The sequence below is a fragment of the Panulirus ornatus genome, chromosome 49 (genome assembly GCF_036320965.1).
Source record: "Panulirus ornatus isolate Po-2019 chromosome 49, ASM3632096v1, whole genome shotgun sequence".
Classification (NCBI taxonomy): domain Eukaryota; kingdom Metazoa; phylum Arthropoda; class Malacostraca; order Decapoda; family Palinuridae; genus Panulirus; species Panulirus ornatus.
In genome coordinates this window covers 9,270,210-9,288,967 of record NC_092272.1, presented here as the reverse complement: position 1 = coordinate 9,288,967, position 18,758 = coordinate 9,270,210, and the positions used below count along the sequence as shown (strand labels likewise).

General features: G+C 45.8%; 2 protein-coding genes across 2 annotated transcripts in view; both read right to left on the bottom strand.

Moving 5' to 3' along the window:
• Window positions 1-10,110, bottom strand: part of LOC139764390 (uncharacterized) — a 32,136-nt gene extending 22,026 nt beyond the window's left edge. The window contains exon 1 of the mRNA XM_071690951.1: window positions 9,873-10,110. The gene's annotated coding sequence lies outside the window, so the exon portion shown is untranslated. The remainder of the gene's footprint in view (window positions 1-9,872) is intronic.
• LOC139764259 (uncharacterized) overlaps window positions 7,706-18,758 on the bottom strand; it is a 73,159-nt gene continuing 62,106 nt past the window's right edge. The window contains exons 8-12 of the mRNA XM_071690755.1: window positions 9,873-10,083; window positions 9,269-9,281; window positions 8,246-8,430; window positions 8,023-8,138; window positions 7,706-7,823 (exon numbers count right to left, since the gene is read on the bottom strand). Of these exons, the coding sequence (XP_071546856.1) occupies window positions 7,706-7,823; window positions 8,023-8,138; window positions 8,246-8,430; window positions 9,269-9,281; window positions 9,873-10,083 (643 nt within the window). The remainder of the gene's footprint in view (window positions 7,824-8,022; window positions 8,139-8,245; window positions 8,431-9,268; window positions 9,282-9,872; window positions 10,084-18,758) is intronic.

Genomic DNA, 18,758 nt, shown 5'->3' with positions numbered 1-18,758 from the left:
AATGCTACCTCGCTAACGCGGGAAATGGCGAATAATGTGAAATATATATATATATATATATATATATATATATATATATATATATATATATATATATATATATATATATACTCCTTTGAGTCCACGGGGAAAATGAAACATGAGAAGTTTCCAAGTGCACTTTCGTATAATAATCACATCATCAGGGGAGACACAAGAGAGAAATATAACAGTCAGTTGATATACAACGAAGACACGTAGCTAGGATGCCATTTGGTCAACATGTGATTGTCTAACAATTTTTTTTTTTCAGGATTCCCTTTCTTGTCCACATAATAAAGTTTTATGACACACATGTTGCCAACCCAACTTCACTATCAACCACACCATTACCAACCAAACATCATTATCAACCACACCATTACCAACCAAACATCACTATCAACCACACCATCACCAACCGAACATCACTATCAATCCACACCATTACCAACCAAACATCAACTATCAACCACACCTTTACCAACCAAACATCACTATCAAACCACACCATACCAACCAAACAATCACTATCAACCACACCATCACCAACCGAACATCACTATCAACCACACCATCACCAACCGAACATCACTATCAACCACACCATTACCAACCAAACATCACTATCAACCACACCATTACCAACCAAACATTCACTAGTCAAACGCACCAGTACCATCCAAACATCATTCTATCAACCACAACCTATCACCAACCATAATATCACTATCAACCACACCATTACCAACCCAACCACACATCACCAACCCAACATCACTATCAACCACACCATCACCAACCAAACATCACTATCAACCACACCATTACCAACCCAACATCACTATCAACCACACCATCACCACCAAACACACTATCAACCCACCATATACCAACCCAACATCACTATCAACCACACCATCACCAACCACAACATCACTATCAACCACACCATCACCAACCCAACATCACTATCAACCACACCATTACCAACCAAACATCACTATCAACCACACCATCACCAACCCAACATCACTATCAACCACACCATTACCAACCCAACATCACTATCAACCACACCATTACCAACCAACATCACTATCAACCACACCATCACCAACCCAACATCACTATCAACCACACCATTACCAACCAAACATCACTATCAACCACACCATCACCAACCCAACATCACTATCAACCACACCATTACCAACCCAACATCACTATCAACCACACCATCACCAACCCAACATCACTATCAACCACACCATTACCAACCCAACATCACTATCAACCACACCATCACCAACCCAACATCACTATCAACCACACCATTACCAACCAAACATCACTATCAACCACACCATTACCAACCAAACATCACTATCAACCACACCATTACCAACCAAACATCACTATCAACCACACCATCACCAACCCAACATCACTATCAACCACACCATTACCAACCAAACATCACTATCAACCACACCATTACCAACCAAACATCACTATCAACCACACCATTACCAACCAAACATCACTATCAACCACACCATCACCAACCAAACATCACTATCAACCACACCATCACCAACCAAACATCACTATCAACCACACCATTACCAACCAAACATCACTATCAACCACACCATCACCAACCAAACATCACTATCAACCACACCATCACCAACCCAACATCACTATCAACCACACCATTACCAACCCAACATCACTATCAACCACACCATTACCAACCAAACATCACTATCAACCACACCATCACCAACCAAACATCACTATCAACCACACCATTACCAACCAAACATCACTATCAACCACACCATTACCAACCAAACATCACTATCAACCACACCATCACCAACCAAACATCACTATCAACCACACCATTACCAACCCAACATCACTATCAACCACACCATTACCAACCAAACATCACTATCAACCACACCATTACCAACCAAACATCACTATCAACCACACCATTACCAACCCAACATCACTATCAACCACACCATTACCAACCAAACATCAATATCAACCACACCATTACCAACCAAACATCACTGTGGATCATATCGACCCATGTACTCTCCTTCAGTAATAACTGCGAGCTTCCACTTGTCTTCTGTGTCAGGATGATATCATATTTACCACAGGATATGTTAACAGTTTTCTGGTCCCATTTACCCCGTCGGCCTCCTGTTATTTCCGACCCCAGCTGGGGAACTGTGGCACTAATCGGGGACCTTCAGCCTTGTCTGTAGTAGAAATAGTAATATATATATATATATATATATATATATATATATATATTTTTTTTTTTTTTTTTCATACTATTCGCCATTTCCCGCGATAGCGAGGATAGGGGAGAAAGAATACTTCCCACGTATTCCCTGCGTGTCGTAGAAGGCGACTAAAAGGGAAGGGAGCGGGGGGCTGGAAATCCTCCCCTCTCGTTTTTTTTTTTTTAATTTTCCAAAAGAAGGAACAGATATATATAAATATATATATATATATATATATATATATATATATATATATATATATATATATATATATGGATATATATATATATAAATATATATATATATATATATATATATATTTCTTTTTCTTTTTTCTTTCAAACAATTCGCCATTTCCCGCGTTAGCGAGGTAGCGTTAAGAACAGAGGACTGGGCCTTTGAGGAAATATCCTCACTTGGCCCCCTTTCTCTGTTCCTTCTTTTGGAAAATTAAAAAAAAAGAGAGTGGAGGATTTCCAGCCCCCCGCTCCCTCCCCTGTTAGTCGCCTTCTACGACACGCAGGGAATACGTGGGAAGTATTCTTTCTCCCCTATCCCCATGTATATATATACCTTGAGGAACTTTGAGAAATTTTTTTGGTTAAATGACTTTCACTTTCAGCAGTAAGGGAGAGAGAGAGAGAGAGAGAGAGAGAGAGAGAGAGAGAGAGAGAGAGAGAGAGAGAGAGAGAGAGAGTGCGTGTGCGTGTGTGTGTGTGTGCGTGTGTGTGTGTGTGTGAGTGTGTGTGTGTGTGTGTGTGTGTGTATGCGTGTGTGTGTGTTGAAGCGGAGAGGAGAGACTGGTGCTGGGGGGGGGAGAAGATTTGTATTGGATGGAAACCCTTGAATGTTCTCTCTGTCGGCAGAATAAGAGAAGAATTCAGTCTCAAACTTTGTCTTTTAAGGTATCTAAAACCCCTCTCCGTCTTCCCCCACCACCACATGTTGTGAACCTGAAAAGACAGAGAAAAGTTTTCTTTTTTTTCTTTTTCTTTTCTTAAAGTTGAAGGCTCCAGTCACAGACAAAAGCCCACATTAAGGCCGAGTCTTGATTGAAATATAGAGAAGATTATGAAAGGGAAATAGAGGAAACAAGGGAAACTACATACGAACTCTTGAGGAAGTACATGTCGTCTAAAATGCAGCAGGTTATAGTTACTGGGAAAGGCATGAGAAGCGAGAGAGTTCCAAAGCTTCGAGGTGTAGGGAAAGAAACAGTTATCAAAACGGCCTACCCTTGAGCAGCGGTTTGACGATTCCCGTTAACTATGGCGCCCCTGTGGTGACTGGAAGTTGGTAAAGAAAATAATAGTAAAAGTGTGGAGCGCCCCCTGTGGATGGGTGGGGCCCCCGGGGGGACACGAGGGTCCCCAGTGAGGTTGAATCCTGAAAAAAGGACGGGAGGTTCCGGGAGACTGAAATCCTCCAGGTAGTTAAATGTTTATAGAGGGTCAGGCCCCTGGCTGCTGGTCGATGCTCCAGTAGGCTTGGTCAGTCTCCATGGGTTACAGAAAGCAAGGCCCACAGGTGGCCAGGTCACCAGTAGCCTTGGGAAGGCTCTAAGGGTCAAATGAGGTAGGCTTTCTGGCTGGTAGGGGCACCAATAGCCTTAGTAAGGCTCCATGGGTCACAGAAATAAGGCCCAAGGCTGATCGGGTGTCCCATAGCATAAGGTTCGACCCAGCCACAGGCTTGAGCAATAACACACAGACGACACAGCAGCAGGAAAACGACAGCTGGGAAGAGCACCGACATCACCGACAAGGAAACGACAGCTGTGAAAAAAGACATAAACTTCAGTGTAACAAACGCCAAACACGACACTTGGGAGGAGCGACAAGACATAATACCCACACGACTTCTGCTTTACATTGTGAAAAATTCCACAGTCACCACGTCAGCTGGGGAAACGACATCAACAGGAACGCGACGGCTGAGGGCGGACGTCAACACGACAGCTGAGGGTGAGCGACGTCAACACGACAGCTGAGGGAGAGCGACAGCAACACGACAGCTGAGGGAGAGCGACAGCAACACGACAGCTGAGGGAGAGCGACAGCAACACGACAGCTGAGGGTGAGCGACAGCAACACGACAGCTGAGGGAGAGCGACAGCAACACGACAGCTGAGGGAGAGCGACAGCAACACGACAGCTGAGGGTGAGCGACGTCAACACGACAGCTGAGGGTGAGCGACAGCAACACGACAGCTGAGGGTGAGCGACAGCAACACGACAGCTGAGGGAGAGCGACAGCAACACGACAGCTGAGGGTGAGCGACTGCAACACGACAGCTGAGGGTGAGCGACAGCAACACGACAGCTGAGGGAGAGCGACAGCAACACGACAGCTGAGGGAGAGCGACAGCAACACGACAACTGAGTGCAAACGACAGCAACACGACAACTGAAAAACCCAACAAAACATCTCTAGAGAAAACGGAGGGAAAAAAACAAAACAAAACAAGGAGGCTCCGTTTTCTAAGGGAGTCGGACACTTTACGAGACAACGCAAGAAAAGTCTAGATTTTATACTCCGTTTTCTTTTTAATGTTTGTGTAAGAAGTTGGGTGAAGGCGTCGCTCCTGCCGTCGTGACTATGGATTGCTGGCTCTGGCGAGAGAGGCTGCTGTCTCTCTCTCTCTCTCTCTCTCTCTCTCTCTCTCTCTCTCTCTCTCTCTCTGACGTGGAGAGACTTTATGTTTGTAGACTGAAGGAAGTGACCTTCCCAAACCATCTACTCCCTCTCTCTCTCAGAGAGAGGGAGAGAAAGAGAGACCCCGATCCTGAAGGTGGCCAACACTGTTTATGATCGATACTGATTTTTCTCCTTTTTTTCCTATTTTTTCTAGAACGGAACTGTATAAGTAGTGGCTAAAAGGGACAATTTCTGGACATAGAAATACCCCCAAGATATTACGACTCCAGAGAGAAATATTCCATGAATACATCACCCCCAAATAAGATTTCTCTGGGTCTTGTTATACCAAGGAGGATACACTCTAGGGCTCTTACTGATTCAGCCAACGTGATTCCATCCCTGTATTGCACAGCTCACAAACTCGGGGGTAACAGCAGTCTGTGTTTGTGGGGTGCTCATGTAACAGGGCCAGTCAACTATCAGGAGCTGTATTTCCCAGCCAATCAACTACCAGCAGCTGTATTTCTCAACCAATCTACTACTGGCAACTGTATTTCCCAGCCAATCAACCACTAGCAACTGTATTTCCCTGTCACTCAACTTCAAGCAACCGTATATCCCAGCCAATCAACTACCAGCAACTGCATTTTCCAGTCAATCAACAACCAGCAACTGTATTTCCCAACCAATCAACTACCAGCAACTGAATTCCCCAGCCAGTCAACTAATGACAACTGTATTTCCCAACCAATCAACTATCAGCAACTGTATTTCTCAGCAAATCAACTGCCAGCAACTGGATTTCCCAGCCAATCAACTACCAGCAACTGTATTTTCCAGCCAATCAACCACCAGCAACTGTATTTCCAAGCCAATCAACCATCAGTAACTGCACTTCCCAGCCAATCAACTACTGACAACTGTACTTCCCAGCCAATCAACCACCAGCAACTGTATTTTCTAGTCAATCAACCACCAGCAACTGTATTTCCCAGCCAATCAACCACCAGCAACTGTACTTCCCAGCCAATCAACTACCAGCAACTGTATTTCCCAGCCAATCAACCACCAGCAACTGTGTTTCCCAGCCAGCCAACTACCACCAACTGTATTTCCCAGCCAGTCAACTACTGACAACTGTATTTCCCAGCCAATCAACCACCAGCAACTGTACTTCCCAGCCAATCAACTACCAGCAACTGTATTTCCCAGCCAATCAACCACCAGCAACTGTACTTCCCAGCCAATCAACTACCAGCAACTGTATTTCCCAGCCAGCCAACTACCACCAACTGTATTTCCCAGCCAGTCAACTACTGACAACTGTATTTCCCAGCCAATCAACCACCAGCAACTGTATTTTCTAGTCAATCAACCACCAGCAAATGTATTTCCCAGCCAATCAACCACCAGCAACTGTATTTTCTAGTCAATCAACCACCAGCAAATGTATTTCCAAGCCAATCAACCACCAGCAACTGTACTTCCCAGCCAGCCAACTACCACCAACTGTATTTCCCAGCCAATCAACTACTGACAACTGTATTTCCCAGCCAATCAACCACCAGCAACTGTACTTCCCAGCCAATCAACTACCAGCAACTGTATTTCCCAGCCAATCAACCACCAGCAGCTGTATTTCCCAGCCATTCAACCAGCAGCAGCTGTACTTCCCAGCCAATCAATTGCCGATATTCTTGTATCTCCCAGCCATTCAACGTTCCAACAGTAGATGTGGGCCATATCGTTAAACAGAACGTTTGAATCCCATTGTTTGATACCGTTGAGGCACGTGTCTTCAAGAAGACTAGGAACTAACCTCTCTTTCTGTCTGTCTGTCTGTCTGTCTCTCTCTCTCTCTCTCTCTCTCTCTCTCTCTCTCTCTCTCTCTCTCTCCCCTGCACCGAGCCAGTCCCCCCCTCCTTCCCCGTCGTTACCCGCTTGGGTGGCGACTATAAACGCCCCGGTCGTGTCCCGTGCATAATTCGGCCATGAACACGGCAGCTCCAGAATTACTTTATCCTTTAGTTAGGGCGAAGGCTGCACGAACCACCCTGTATGGCCAGGGTAATTGGCCAAATACGATCTGCTTATGTGATCGCTCTATCTGTGGATGGGATTGCAGATGAAGTGACTGTGTTTGTTGATTGGTTAGCCTGGACTGTGTATGTATGGATCATGGTGAGGTGCCTGAGCATTGGCGGAATGCATGTACAGTGCCAGTGCACAAAGGCAATGAGGATTAAGCTGCAGAGGTATGAGTTTGTTGAGTATTACTGGTAAGGTGCATAAGGAGAGTGTTGATCAAGAGGGTGAAGGCATATGCAGATTATTAGACGGGAAACGCAGGGGAACAATGTGGTCTCAGGAGGGGTAGAGGAGGTTTGAATAAGGTCTCATCTTTGAAGTATGTGCACTTTCGTGTAATAATAACATCATCAGAAGAGATACATAAAAGAAATATGTCAGTCGATATACAAAGAAAGAGACGTAGATAGGACGCCATTTGGTAAACAAGTGATTGTCCAAGACAGACAACGAGCGTATCATAAACTTATTATGTGGATGAGAAGGGGATTTGTTTACAAATTTTATCAACAATAAAGTTATCCAATTTGTATATATTTGTGTCAATATATTTTGTATCTATCTATCTATCTATCTCTTTCTCCCTCTCTCTCTCTATGATATATATATATATATATATATATATATATATATATATATATATATATTTATATATATCGATCTCTGCCCCCGTTCGATGGACGTGACAAGCGTCCATGTGTGGTGCGGGAGTTCCATTTGATGGGTTTCTCTGACTCAGGAATAAAAGTCTCGTATGGCAAAGTTCTGGGAACGTGAGATAAAGATCTTGATATCTTTAGCCCTCTATTTCCTGGTCTCTGACGTAATTTCTCACCTGGCCAGGTTGAGTAAGAGGCGGTGACAGCTCATCTTCTTTCACGTCAACAAGTGTACGTGCGATGATTGTCAACAGAACGTTCAATCATGGGTAAAAATCTCTCCTGACGAAGTGATTTTCTCTGACGCAATCGCTCCATAGGCATAGAAGACTTGGGTATGCTGTGAACACTGTGTATTGTCCCATGGAAGGGCAGCTCGCTCCCAGACTACCACAGACAGGTCCATCTGTGATCCCAGTCGCTGATCATGTCCAGAGACACTGTCAGACTCTGATACGTTTCCATACACACTGACAGAATGACCTGCAGGAGGACAGGCAATGGTGGTGAACATCTTAGAGGAATTACGCTTTTGCGCCTCGCTTGCAAGCAAGAGTCTGTGGAAAATTTTCCCGTCATCTGCATGGCACTGTTCATGGCGTGACTAAAGTCGATTTTTTTGTCTTTCATTATTTTGATGTTGGTAGAGAGCCTTTTTTTTGCAGCGAGTAGATCCTGTTTTTCCAGCCTTGATCCAAGTATTTCGGTGGATTCTGTAGGCAAAGTTGAATCTCATATTGAATCCTAAATGATTACCTGATTAATTACCTTCGGGAGCTGATTTTCACCTGGCCTATAATCAGAATCTTCACTTGGGCATGAAGTTCACTCGGGCTTCACCGTCTAAGTTAGGGAGCGATTCCCTCCAAAGTTGAGGAGGGTTTAGAGCAGTTGTTGAAGGTCTGTCAGGCCATCAAAGGGCTTAAGACGTCCAAAGACATCGGATGGTTCTTATGCAGTTGCTGAACCTCTAATAGGCCAATCTAAAGGTTTTAGATACCTATATTATAGATGGTTTAATGCATTTGTTGAAGGTCTATCTATCTAAGAGGTTCAAGATGTCCTGGGTTATGGATCGTTCTGGTGTTGTTATACATGGTCTGCCTGGCTATCTTAGGGCTCTTAGATGGCCTGTCCCACACCTTTTTCCCGCCCTGACCTAGAACTGCCGCCTGACTGAACGACACAAGGACGAGGAAGGTACTCGCTGCTCACCTTACTCCTATTGCTATATCTAGACGAATCAAGTCATGCTGAAGTGGGGGCAGTCTTGAAATGTGTTGTGTGGGATTCATCTGTTCCACTGGTACTATACGTCAGGTCCTCGTCATCCACCCCCTACACCAGCCCACTGCTGCAGCGTTCCCCCACGAGCCCCACTGGCTAAATGTAGGGGGTTGCCCACGAACTGTTTTGTTTGCAAATATCGTAAGCGAAAGTAAGAATTAGTCCCATTTTCTCTCACACGCTGGGGAGTAATTTGCATATATTTCGCAGTCGTGGAATGGTCACATATTAAGTCTGCTTCTACCCATAGCAAACACGACCAACCGTTGTTGAATATCTAAAAGAAAGAGAAAATTGTAGAACACAGAGGAAAGTGATGAAAAGAAAATGATCTTGTTTAAAAACAGCTCCACGTAGCCATATGTAATGATATGAACCATATTTCTGTTACAGATGTTCGATCATCTGTCCCTGAACATATGAAAATAAGTATCCATAAATTATGCATTTTTTGTACAATGATCCCCTGTTTTCTTTATGGTATATTTTAAGGGTAATTTTCAACAGTGCCGTCCCGAGTCGAGTGCATAGGTTCGAATCCTGGGGTCGGCAGTCGGTCCACAGTCAACCCAGCCGGCGCGTAGCTCTCACCGCAGGAAAATATAGAGTTGCGTGAGTTACGTGTGGGATCGCGTGAGTTACGTGTGTGATGGAGAGACTATATGTTTGTGACCAGCAACCAACAAGAGACGTGAGGCAAAAAGGAAAGGTAGCCACATAGGCCATAGGAGTGACACTTGACAGTCACTGATGGGGACTGTCAAGTGAACCAGTACCTGTGAGTAGAACCAATAGACCTGGTAGAGTCCTACCCATTAAGGTGGGTATCTACCCACCTCCTACCTGTTTAAGAAGTGAGGTCACCTACCTCATGTTTCTTGTGTTCTGCTGGGTCATGCAGTTTGGGGAACTTGAAAGCGCAGCAGTGGTAGTGGTAGGTCAGCTCCGCTGTTGTGATGCTCTTGAAGGAGTACACCGACGGGAACACCTTCAGGTTGTAGGTCCGGACCAGCCGTAGGGTCTCGAGACCCTCTAGGCCCACCGTGGGCAGGTGGCTAATCCCGGTCTCCGACAGATCACTGCAAAGGAGAAGGTCTCATCGTTAGTCGCAGTTGGTTCGACAGTGTAACTAAGTCTAAGTGCTACTACAGGAGGGAAGGTCAGAACAATGTTGTAAGAAAAAAGCAATTCTTATAGGGAATTGTGTATACTTAACCTGCTGCTCTGGCTGAAGGTCGGGTCTCGTTAATTTCAAGATCATGACGTCCCATCATGTCCCACATGACTTCAGGACATCAGGACCAGGCATTAGAAATACGCCACCTGAAATGAGATTTCCTGTGGTCTCTGAAGGACCAGGTACTGCAGGTCATATGTGTCAAATCAACTGCAGGTCTCTGAAGGGAGTAATACCTGAACTTACAGGTCACCTGTGTTAGGTCTCCCACAAGCCCCCTTGAAGAGAGTTATTACAGGTCAGCTGTGGCAAGTCTCCTACAGGTCTATGGACTAATGACTGATGTTACAGGTCACCAGGTCACCTGTGTTAGGTCTCCCACAGGTCCTTAAAGGAAGGGAAGCCAAGACCAGGTACTACAGGTCATATGTACACAGACCCCCACAAGCTCAACGGAAACACAGGTGAATACCACTGGATGCAAACGGCAGCAAACCACTGGGTCTAAACGAGGCTGCTTGTTCTGTTGTAAGAGAACAGAAGGAGATTGACTTCTCAACGTAAAGCATAGCTGAAAAGGTGTCAGCATTGTCAGTTGTGGATTTGAAGCGAAGTCTATATGTCAAGTCTATGCTTAAGCGTATCTATGGTCTCACTTTCAACTGTTCTTATGGTAAATCAATCCATATATTGACAGTTCTGTTGAAGAAAAAGTACCTTGCCTCACTCGAGTTAAAGCCTATGCCCAAGAGTGCATATAATTCCTAACTTAACTGAGTTAAGACCAGATTAAGAAAATGGTCGCTTTTCATAATTCTCCCACAAACTCTTCATTGTCACAAGATCAGCAAGGAATATTCAGGACTATTTATACAAAACAGCAATATCTTTTTCAGTATGGTTAATGTATAATCAAACCCAAGTGTTAATGTCTATAATGGTAGAATAAAAAGATCATGTGTTCATCTTCAGACACCACCAATCGAGGGACGTCCTTAACACTTCAATTCTAAAAAGATTCCTGCAGCACTCAGGAAGCTGGCCACGTCCACCGGTCGGTCCCACAGTTCATAAAAGCTTGTGATGTGTGTGCGTCTATGTGCAGGGAGTGTACAGCAGTTGTGTTTATATGTAATATATATATACATATACATGATGTCTCCATGGTTGTTTAATTTGTTTATGGATGGGGTTGTTAGGGAGGTAAATGCAAGAGTCCTGGAAAGAGGGGCAAGTATGAAGTCTGTTGGGGATGAGAGAGCTTGGGAAGTGAGTCAGTTGTTGTTCGCTGATGATACAGCGCTGGTGGCTGATTCATGTGAGAAACTGCAGAAGCTGGTGACTGAGTTTGGTAAAGTGTGTGGAAGAAGAAGGTTAAGAGTGAATGTGAATAAGAGCAAGGTTATTAGGTACAGTAGGGTTGAGGGTCAAGTCAATTGGGAGGTGAGTTTGAATGGAGAAAAACTGGAGGAAGTGAAGTGTTTTAGATATCTGGGAGTGGATCTGTCAGCGGATGGAACCATGGAAGCGGAAGTGGATCATAGGGTGGGGGAGGGGGCGAAAATTTTGGGAGCCTTGAAAAATGTGTGGAAGTCGAGAACATTATCTCGGAAAGCAAAAATGGGTATGTTTGAAGGAATAGTGGTTCCAACAATGTTGTATGGTTGCGAGGCGTGGGCTATGGATAGAGTTGTGCGCAGGAGGATGGATGTGCTGGAAATGAGATGTTTGAGGACAATGTGTGGTGTGAGGTGGTTTGATCGAGTAAGTAACGTAAGGGTAAGAGAGATGTGTGGAAATAAAAAGAGCGTGGTTGAGAGAGCAGAAGAGGGTGTTTTGAAATGGTTTGGGCACATGGAGAGAATGAGTGAGGAAAGATTGACCAAGAGGATATATGTGTCGGAGGTGGAGGGAACGAGGAGAAGAGGGAGACCAAATTGGAGGTGGAAAGATGGAGTGAAAAAGATTTTGTGTGATCGGGGCCTGAACATGCAGGAGGGTGAAAGGAGGGCAAGGAATAGAGTGAATTGGAGCGATGTGGTATACAGGGTTTGACGTGCTGTCAGTGGATTGAATCAAGGCATGTGAAGCGTCTGGGGTAAACCATGGAAAGCTGTGTAGGTATGTATATTTGCGTGTGTGGACGTGTGTATGTACATGTGTATGGGGGGGGGCCATTTCTTTCGTCTGTTTCCTTGCGCTACCTCGCAAACGCGGGAGACAGCGACAAAGTATAAAGAAAAAAAAAAAAAAAAAAAAAAAAAAAAAAAAAATATATATATATACAAATATATCAAACAAACCTCCAACAGCCAGGATCGAACCCGGGACCCCTGTTCAACAGGCGGGAGCGCTACCGCTAGGCTATGATCGACCCTAATAGGAATACACTATTCGAATACTATGTACTTGAATACCCTTCGTCTCACGTTGGTGAGCAACGGGGTCTACACCGGTCATTTCCCAAGTGTTGCAGCGCCAAGCTCTTAAGGGATTACTTTCCATTAAGCATTACTATCCCTCTGCGGAAATACACACACACACACATACACACACCTCGGGCATGATTGGAACAGCTGCTCTCGCTAACGCTTCCGTAATACCCGTTAATCCGACCCGGCTTCTGTGTTGACAGTACCCATTACATGTGTGAGGAGAGGCCGTGTGGGTAGGTGGCGAACCCCTGGGGTCCCAGGCATCGGCACTTGGCTCCTCCGAGTCACTCAGAGCCACTAGCCTTAATTGTCATCCCGTCTTTGCTCGAGGGAGCGAAGGACAGCTGTGTGATTACCTGCTCACACTTGCCTTCAAGTAATTAGATGTTTCAATGGGATATATTTCCATTAAAAGCCTTTTAGGTAAATGTGACATGAGTACACGAAGAAGCACTTGTTTAATGTCTCTCTCATTTAGTATCATCTGAGATTGAATAGATAGATTTATATCTCATAGTCCTCTGGCCTCTCTCTCTCTCTCTCTCTCTCTCTCTCTCTCTCTCTCTCCCTGGTGGGTTCGGGTTATTGTCACCAGCTTGCATTAATAGCTAGGAGTGGATGACCAACTCCCAGTAGTGGAAAAAAAAAGAACGTGTTTGAATTTGTAAAATGTTTGGGGTCGCGACCTTTGTTCCAGGCACGGTGGTCAGGAGTAGCTCGAGGCTGCGTTCCGCTCGGGAGCAGAGGAAGGGTGTCTCCTTTAAGGGCATGACGACCATAGATAGACTGATCACAGACCATCCTCGGTCCATCGTAGATTCTCCATCTGCGGTGTGGCCACAAGCAGGTGGACACAAGGGACACCCATATATTCTTACCTCCCACAGGAGTCCCTTCTATCTTTACGAGGCTCCTGCAGTGCTAAGCCACACAAGTTAGGACCATAGGTCATAAGTACGCAGCGTTTTCGTTGTGGTCTATGCATCATGGGATTGAGGAGCCTTGGGATGTGATGAAACGGCGTTTGTACTGTTATAGTGATGGGTGATGCTCAGAGCGTAGAATGGAAAGTGCGACTCGTATTTGTCTGGGGCGTGTGGTCTCTAATGTGTGTACTTCTGTTTGGCCTAAGTTTAAGCTTGAGTTGGGAAGGCAATTGTTTAGTGCTTGTTGGATTATTTCAGTATGTACGTGAAGTACGAGGCAGGGATTGACTGTGGACCGACTTCTACAATCAGGATTCGAGCCTATGCGCTCTACCCTGGGCAACCTGTGAATGCGTCACGGTCAGGAACGCTAACCGTTATACCACGGAGGTGTATTGGGAGGATCTTTTTCTCTTTGTGTGGGAGCTGAGTTTTTGAGGTTGCTAGACAGCCAGCGATTGTTCTTAGTCAACTGTTTTGTGTGGTTTCCAGCTCTGTGATATTGGCCTTTGACGGCACCGAAGACCCGGCAGGCTAGGTGAAGATTAAAGTGGAGCGGATGAATCGTTTATAGAGGATGTTAAAGGAACTTTTCCTTGTTCAAAGCTAGCGCCAACTGGTGTTGCTTTTGTGTTGTTATTGGCATAGGGAGAAAGTGTCATGTGCATGTCGTATGTGATCACTAGAACGACTGTTGCCTTGTTCTGTGGGAGTCATTGTCATTCTAAGGTGATTTGAGGGTATGAGCTGGATTCGTATCTATCTAAGGTTATAAGAGCGACTGAAGATTTCTGTGGTGTCAGAGATTCTGTTCTTGGTAAGCCTTCATTCCAAGTGAGTAATGTAGTGGTGCACGCTTCTTGTTACTGTAATGGTGTCCAGAATCTTGTAATGTGATTGTGAGGTGGTCTGTCTATGGAGAAATCTCTGTGTTATGGTTTGCCAGAGGTAATGGATGATCATGTATGAAGAGATTGTAGAGGATGAGGAAGGAACTACTCCCTGCACAACTCCACTGTAGAGGATGAGGAAGGAACTGCTCCCTGCACAACTCCACTGTAGAGGATGAGGAAGGAACTGCTCCCTGCACAACTCCACTGTAGAGGCTGAGGAAGGAACTGCTCCCTGCACAACTCCATTGTAGAGGATGAGGAAGGAACTGCTCCCTGCACAACTCCACTGTAGAGGATGAGGAAGGAACTGCTCCCTGCACAACACCACTGTAGAGGATGAGGAAGGAACTGCTCCCTGCACAACTCCACTGTAGAGGATGAGGAAGGAACTGCTCCCTGCACAACTCCATTGTAGAGGATGAGGAAGGAACTACTCCCTGCACAACTCCATTGTAGAGGATGAGGAAGGAACTACTCCCTGCACAACTCCATTGTAGAGGATGAGGAAGGAACTGCTCCCTGCACAACTCCATTGTAGAGGATGAGGAAGGAACTGCTCCTGCACAACTCCACTGTAGAGGATGAGGAAGGAACTGCTCCTGCACAACTCCACTGTAGAGGATGAGGAAGGAACTACTCCCTGCACAACTCCATTGTAGAGGATGAGGAAGGAACTGCTCCTGCACAACTCCACTGTAGAGGATGAGGAAGGAACTGCTCCCTGCACAACTCCATTGTAGAGGATGAGGAAGGAACTGCTCCCTGCACAACTCCACTGTAGAGGATGAGGAAGGAACTGCTCCTGCACAACTCCACTGTAGAGGATGAGGAAGGAACTGCTCCCTGCACAACTCCATTGTAGAGGATGAGGAAGGAACTGCTCCCTGCACAACTCCATTGTAGAGGATGAGGAAGGAACTGCTCCCTGCACAACTCCATTGTAGAGGATGAGGAAGGAACTGCTCCTGCACAACTCCACTGTAGAGGATGAGGAAGGAACTGCTCCCTGCACAACTCCATTGTAGAGGATGAGGAAGGAACTACTCCCTGCACAACTCCATTGTAGAGGATGAGGAAGGAACTGCTCCCTGCACAACTCCATTGTAGAGGATGAGGAAGGAACTGCTCCTGCACAACTCCACTGTAGAGGATGAGGAAGGAACTGCTCCCTGCACAACTCCACTGTAGAGGATGAGGAAGGAACTGCTCCTGCACAACTCCACTGTAGAGGATGAGGAAGGAACTGCTCCCTGCACAACTCCACTGTAGAGGATGAGGAAGGAACTGCTCCCTGCACAACTCCATTGTAGAGGATGAGGAAGGAACTGCTCCCTGCACAACTCCACTGTAGAGGATGAGGAAGGAACTACTCCCTGCACAACTCCACTGTAGAGGATGAGGAAGGAACTGCTCCCTGCACAACTCCACTGTAGAGGATGAGGAAGGAACTGCTCCTGCACAACTCCACTGTAGAGGATGAGGAAGGAACTACTCCCTGCACAACTCCATTGTAGAGGATGAGGAAGGAACTGCTCCTGCACAACTCCACTGTAGAGGATGAGGAAGGAACTGCTCCCTGCACAACTCCATTGTAGAGGATGAGGAAGGAACTGCTCCTGCACAACTCCACTGTAGAGGATGAGGAAGGAACTGCTCCCTGCACAACTCCATTGTAGAGGATGAGGAAGGAACTACTCCCTGCACAACTCCATTGTAGAGGATGAGGAAGGAACTGCTCCCTGCACAACTCCATTGTAGAGGATGAGGAAGGAACTACTCCCTGCACAACTCCACTGTAGAGGATGAGGAAGGAACTGCTCCCTGCACAACTCCATTGTAGAGGATGAGGAAGGAACTACTCCCTGCACAACTCCATTGTAGAGGATGAGGAAGGAACTACTCCCTGCACAACTCCATTGTAGAGGATGAGGAAGGAACTGCTCCCTGCACAACTCCATTGTAGAGGATGAGGAAGGAACTGCTCCCTGCAACACAGAGAGATTGAGGTTAGGCTTCCGCAACACATGGGGATTGAGGTAGGTTTTTGCAACACAGGGAGATTGAAATTAGGCTTTCGCAACACAGTGAGATTGAGATTAGGCTCCCGCAAAACAGAGGGATTGGGGTAGGTTTCTGCAACACAGAGAGATTAAGGTTAAGCTCCTGCAACACAGAGAGATTAAGGTTAAGCTCCTGCAACACAGAGAGATTAAGGTTAAGCTCCTGCAACACAGAAAGATTGAGGTTAGGCTTCCGCAACACATGGGGATTGAGGTAGGTTTTTGCAACACAGGGAGATTGAAATTAGGCTTTCGCAACACAGTGAGATTGAGATTAGGCTCCCGCAAAACAGAGGGATTGGGGTAGGTTTCTGCAACACAGAGAGATTAAGGTTAAGCTCCTGCAACACAGAGAGATTAAGGTTAAGCTCCTGCAACACAGAGAGATTGAGGTTAGGCTCCTGCAACACAGAGAGATTGAGGTTAGGCTCCTACAACACAGAGAGATTAAGGTTAAGCTCCTGCAACACAGAAAGATTGAGGTTAGGCTTCCGCAACACATGGGGATTGAGGTAGGTTTTTGCAACACAGGGAGATTGAAATTAGGCTTTCGCAACACAGTGAGATTGAGATTAGGCTCCCGCAAAACAGAGGGATTGGGGTAGGTTTCTGCAACACAGAGATTAAGATTAGGCTGTCGCAACACAAAGTAATTTAGGTTATGTTCCCGCAACACAATGAGATTGAGGTTAGGCTCCCGCAACACAGAAGGATTGTGGTAGTTTCCCCCAACACACCAGAGGTTACGGTTAATCTCCTGCAACACAGGTGGATTGAAGTTAGGTTCCCACAACACAGGGGGATTGAGGTAGGGTCCCGCAACACAGAGGGATTAAAGTTAGGTTCCTGCAACACACAAGAGGTTACGGTTGGTCTACTGCAACACGGAAAGGCTTTTAAAAGGCCATATTGAAATTCAGAGAAAATGGAAAATAGATTTCAGTAACAGGGAAATACTCTAGGAAGAAGCCTGGAATACATAACCATTATCCATGGCTATGATTTCCCAACATTTCGAGCCTCAAGTTGATGGTACGGGTCATGCAACACATCATGATTTTGAGTAGGATCCTGCAACACGCAATGATTATATGTAAGCTCCCGCAACACATAATGATTATACGTAAGTTCCTACAACACGCTATGATCATCCATAAACTCCCGCAACACACTATGATTATTTGTAAGTTACTGCAACACACTACGATTATCCGTAAGTTCTCGCAACACACTATGATGATACACGTAAGTTCCCGCAACACACTATGATCATACCCGTAAGTTCCCGCAACACACCAGTCTTATAGTTATGATGGTCCACAACACAACAAAAGGTGCTGCTACTCCTGGATATTAAGGAAACGCTACAGGGAGAGGAGGACGTGACTATATCCCAAACTTAATGCCAGCGAGGCCGTATCGTGAGGCAGAAGTGGGTCAGAGCTGATGGAAGGACCCCCATAAGGTTCCCTGAGGCGGAGGGAGTGGAGGAAGTTGGGGGAGGGAGGGAACCCACTCAACCTGGCCCCACTGAAGATGGAAACGCTGGACAGACGTTTAATCAAGAGAGGTCAGTATGGTCATGGATGTAGGACTAACCTTTTCTCCAAATGCGTCTACTGAGCGCCCTATCCGGGCAGTTCACCTGAACGTTATGTTAAGAATAGCTGAGTTGACGCAGGTTTGAGGTGTGTGCGCTGGTGAAGGGTAACTCCAGGTGTTGCTTGCGCTACACTCAAGGTCTATTGTGTCACGACCGTGTGCTTGCTGGCCTTAGGTTGTTTGTTGTGGATATGGGCGGCCTCGGTTGTATTCTGTGTTGATGTACAGGCTTCATGTTGTGTTGATGAGCAGCTCCATATGTGTACTGTGTTGATGAGCAGCTCCACATGTGTACTGTGTTGGTGGGCAGCTCCACATGTGTACTGTGTTGATGGGCAGCTCCACATGTGTACTGTGTTGATGGGCAGCTCCACATGTGTACTGTGTTTATGGGCAGCTCCACATGCGTAATGTGTTGATGGGCAGTTCCATGTGTGCACTGTGTTGATGGGCAGCTCCACATGTGTACTGTGTTGATGGGCAGCTCCCGTTACCGGCAAAGAGAACTGAAGGACATGTACTGAGGCCTTACCCAGTGTATGACGAATATTGTGGACAAATTTGATTGAAATATCCAATGAAGACAGGAAATGTAGACAGATGGGAAGCGTATAAGCAGAGTGAATGAGAGGAGGAAGAGAATGAAAACGGTGAATGAGAT